A 4,223-nucleotide genomic window follows, 5' to 3' on the forward strand; every position below is an offset into this window, starting at 1 on the left:
GGTGCAGGAGACACGGTGAGAGAGGCTTTGGTGAACTTTTTTAAGGAGGGGGGAGGGGTGTCTGGTTTTAAATTGACGATTTTTGGTCAATTTATTGGCTCCGAACTTTTTACGTATAATAATACTCCAACCACTTGTAAATCTAAAAAGGGCTTATTCTTTGTGTTACAATCATCATTTGTCAGATTTTCTGTCCTTGAACTTTCATTTTGCCTATTCTGTAACAGAATGTCGTTTTTCTCAATACCTAAATAACATTTTTGATGTTTTTTCGCATTTTCTTTTCTTTTTTGATTCCAATGAAATTTTCAGGGTTTATTATCCATACCATAACTGAACTTTTTACAGGTGGAAAATAAAATCGATGCATTCATGAGTGGGTTACTTGGATGAATATGTAATCGAATTCACAGGCATGAGTGGGTAGGTCAGTTATCCATCTCTAACTTTTTTCCTATTCAAGATATCCAAGTCCCAAGTTTATGAAATTTTGTATTGAGTATATCTATCACCATACCAAATTAAATTTGTTGGTAAATTTATAAAAAATCCTTTTTACTTTTATGAAAGCTGTTTAGTTTCAATATGGCGGCCGTTACCATGGCAACCATAGACTTAAACAAAAGAATTAAAGATGCATTTAACATACGTTTTCCTGTTATACCTGATTGCTAGAAGGCTTTGACTAAAAAGGCCATATAGTTACCGAGATAAGTTTATAAACCAGCCCCCCCCCCTCCTTAAAGTATCAGCTCATACAGGCGGCAAGTGGAGCACACATACATGGTAGGACTTGTGAATAGCACGGCTTGTATACTTTGCTATTTGCTGCTATAGCTTTTGCTTGTGATAATATCGCTATTTCAGTGGTTTGGTACTGTATACTCATGATGAATACGTACGCCTAGGACGACAACGACGATGTTGAAGACGATTTTACTAGTTCAGATAATGATGATGATGCTTTTTTAAAAATTTCCTTAATGGGCCTGGTGGACTCCACTAAGAAATCTTTGAGCAAGAGCGAGGCTCTTTTTCGACTACATTTCATTATACTCATAGGCACCCCCACTCGTCCGAATAACTCCATTAGAATTGCCATTGTTCCTGGACATTCAAACAAATGTTGGTGATGATGCTGATTACGGCGAAGACGATGATGGTGATGATGATGGTGATGATGATGATGGTGATGATGATGATGGTGATGATGATGATGGTTGCCATTATTTTTATAACTGGTTCCAAAAATCTGCGCTATAAAACATACAAATCTCTACCCCAAAGTTATCTCCAGTACAATCGAAAGACCTTGTTTGTATGGAGTAAAAGCTTTGCTTATTCACTTGATTGTTTGGGGGTCAAAGAGTATAGTTTCGTCTGTCGTTAAAAAGTAAAAAAGTTTTCTTTGTTGTTTTTTTAAACAGCCCTTCAACACTTCATCGCTCTAACGCACAAAGAGCCCATATCAATCTCATTCTGAATTAAAATAGAGAACATATATTAACTGCATGGAGTTTATAGAACAGGTGTTAAATACACATGTACATGGAATTTATTTAAACTACACATGTCAGTTACGTCCAATTTATTTAAAGAACATGTGTTAGATACATGTAACCTATGTAGAGAACACATATTTATAAACTAGACTAATAAATGTCTTTTTAGATACAGGAATTCATAATATAAGGAACACGTGTTTAATAAAAGAAATTTAGATAAGGAACATAGTGAATACATGGAGTTTATATAGAAAGCACTTGTTAGCCACATGAAATTTATGTAAAGAACACATGTTAGACAGATGAAATTCTCATAAAGAACATGCGTCAGATACATGGAATTAATATAAAGAACAACAGTTAAACAATGGAATCTATTAAAAAGAACATGCGGCATGGTTACATGGAATTTATATAAGAACACATGTTAAATGAAGAGAATTTACTTGAAGAACATAAAACTATATTGGTAGTTGCTTCTAGGAGACTGTGGTGTCTGATATTATACCAAGTGCACATTGCAGAACGTTTTGTCAGGTCCAGATATGATATGGTTTGAAATCGTTGCAGGCGGTCTGATTTTCCTTCAGGGAGGGGCAAAAGCTACCACCGTGGCAGAATTATTTTTCAAAAATTTAAACGTGTTAAATCATCTAGGTTCCAATAAGGTCCAGTTTGTTGAAAACAGCCAATAACAAAGCGAGTAAATCTACATGCTCCATGACGTGGAGGGGGCAGATTTTTTTGGTGTTAATGTAGGGTGTTTTTTTACGCCCCCTTCGACACGATTTAGATAATTAAGAAGACAGGCTCCTGCCCCTATCAGATCTTTGGTTTACGTTCGGAATGTGTAATATTATGTCTTAATGGAATTCGGGATCAAATTTGATGCAATGTAACAATGCAGAGATCAGTTTATTGATATGATGTGCACTTTTCAATGCCATTACGCTACCCGACCAAATCCGATGTGATCATTTATGTGACCAATGGCTATCCGCTCTTCACTCCCAGGTGTGCTCAACATTGGCTCGTTGACCTCCAGGGTAGTGTTGTCAGTGGTCGATTTTTCCGGAGGGAGATGAGCCTTGCAGAATTTGTAGGTGACCATGGCACAATGGGCGTGGCTTAACATGTTTGAGGCTGATCGGAACCGGTCTCTGAGGATGTGAAAATTCATTTTGAGTAGCTGGTTAAGTTAATTAAGCACGATCAAGTGTGTGATCGTTTGAAAAAAAGTAAGTAATGTCGTTTTCTAAATGAATTGTTTAATGGATAAGCGCCGGGGGGGGTCTTAATATATAAGCCTATTTGGAAAACAGTGTTTTCCTAATTTGGGTTGAAATGACGTTAAAATGGAAGCTAAAACGTCATGTTTAAGATTCTCAACTAATATAAATAGAACCTATGAGGTGGTGGTGGTACTTTGGGCTTTAGGAAAAAAGGGGAGGAGGACTGGTTTCTAATACTAAAGAAGGGTCATCCCCCCCAATAAAAAAAGTTAATAAAAAACCAAAATTAACCTCACCCCCACCCCACACCCAACAACAATAAATAAACACACACAGACACTCAAAACAACAACGAATATGACCTTCTATTACTAAAACTAAACTAAACAGCCTGCGAAAACGGCCGGGGGCACACTCGGTCTACAAAGTTGTGCGACAATCCAAATTTTGCTCCCAATTTCGTGAGGGCTTTGAAAAGTTGCGTAATCCCATATCCCATTGTTGGAAATTTTTTAGAATTTGATTCGCACCTCTGCTAGTGTAAGTGGTTGATGCCTTTTCAGCTTGCATGCTAGAGACGTGAGTTCGATTCTGCTAACATATTTTCGTCTCTCTGATGGGAAGCTGCATCCCACTACAAGAAGCAGGATCGAAACAGCGTGCCTCTTTAATGATCTAAATATCGTTGATATGGCGTAATTAAACCAAGATAAGGAAAGGTGGACAGTGTTTGTTCGTGGCTTATTCCCTGATGCAGGGTGAGAGAGTTATTGATGGTGATGATGATGATGATGATGATGATGATGATGATGATGATGATGATGATGATGATTATGATGATGATGATGATGATGATGATGATGATGATGATGATGTTGATGATGATGATTTTTTGTGTGGTTTCCTTAAGGGGCCTAGTGGACCCTACGAAGAAATCTTCGAGCGAGAGCGAGGCTCTTTTTCGGCTCCATTGTCATTATTCTTAGATAGAGGCACCTCTACTCGTCCAAATAACTCCATTGGAATTGCCATTGTTCCTGGCTATTCAAATGTATGTTTGACATCCTCCTCTTCATGGCTGCATCTTCGGCAACGTAAGCTGAGCTCTTCATTTACAAAATTCTTATTATGCCATCTCAGGCTCCAATGATGGTCCTCCCACAGTCTCGCTAGCCTAGCTCAACCTGGTCCCAGCGACATGATGATGGTGATGACGAGGATGATGATGATGATGGTGATGATGATGATGATGATGATGATGATGATGATGATGATGATGATGATGATGATTAATCAAAACATTTAGAACCATAATTTACAATAATGCAATTGTGTTCCTTACAAAAGCCACTCAGTGGCGAAGAGCAGTCCGACAAGCTGTACAGGAAGACCAATAGCTGTGAGGTTAATGACTACAGATACCACGCCGGCACTAGGTACTGAGGGGATGGCCACTGAGATAAATGTCGTGATCACCCTGAAGAGG

The 4,223-nt window shown here is 38.2% G+C and overlaps 1 protein-coding gene across 1 annotated transcript in view; it reads right to left on the bottom strand.

Annotated features, from left to right (window-relative positions):
* Positions 1–1,537: 1,537 nt before the first annotated feature.
* Positions 1,538–4,223, bottom strand: part of LOC101861857 (excitatory amino acid transporter 2) — a 14,638-nt gene continuing 11,952 nt past the window's right edge. The window contains exons 6-7 of the mRNA XM_035968852.1: positions 4,080–4,214; positions 1,538–2,665 (exon numbers count right to left, since the gene is read on the bottom strand). Of these exons, the coding sequence (XP_035824745.1) occupies positions 2,452–2,665; positions 4,080–4,214 (349 nt within the window). The 3' untranslated portion in view covers positions 1,538–2,451. The remainder of the gene's footprint in view (positions 2,666–4,079; positions 4,215–4,223) is intronic.

The sequence above is a fragment of the Aplysia californica genome, unplaced genomic scaffold, assembly GCF_000002075.1.
Source record: "Aplysia californica isolate F4 #8 unplaced genomic scaffold, AplCal3.0 scaffold00005, whole genome shotgun sequence".
In the NCBI taxonomy this organism is placed as follows: domain Eukaryota; kingdom Metazoa; phylum Mollusca; class Gastropoda; order Aplysiida; family Aplysiidae; genus Aplysia; species Aplysia californica.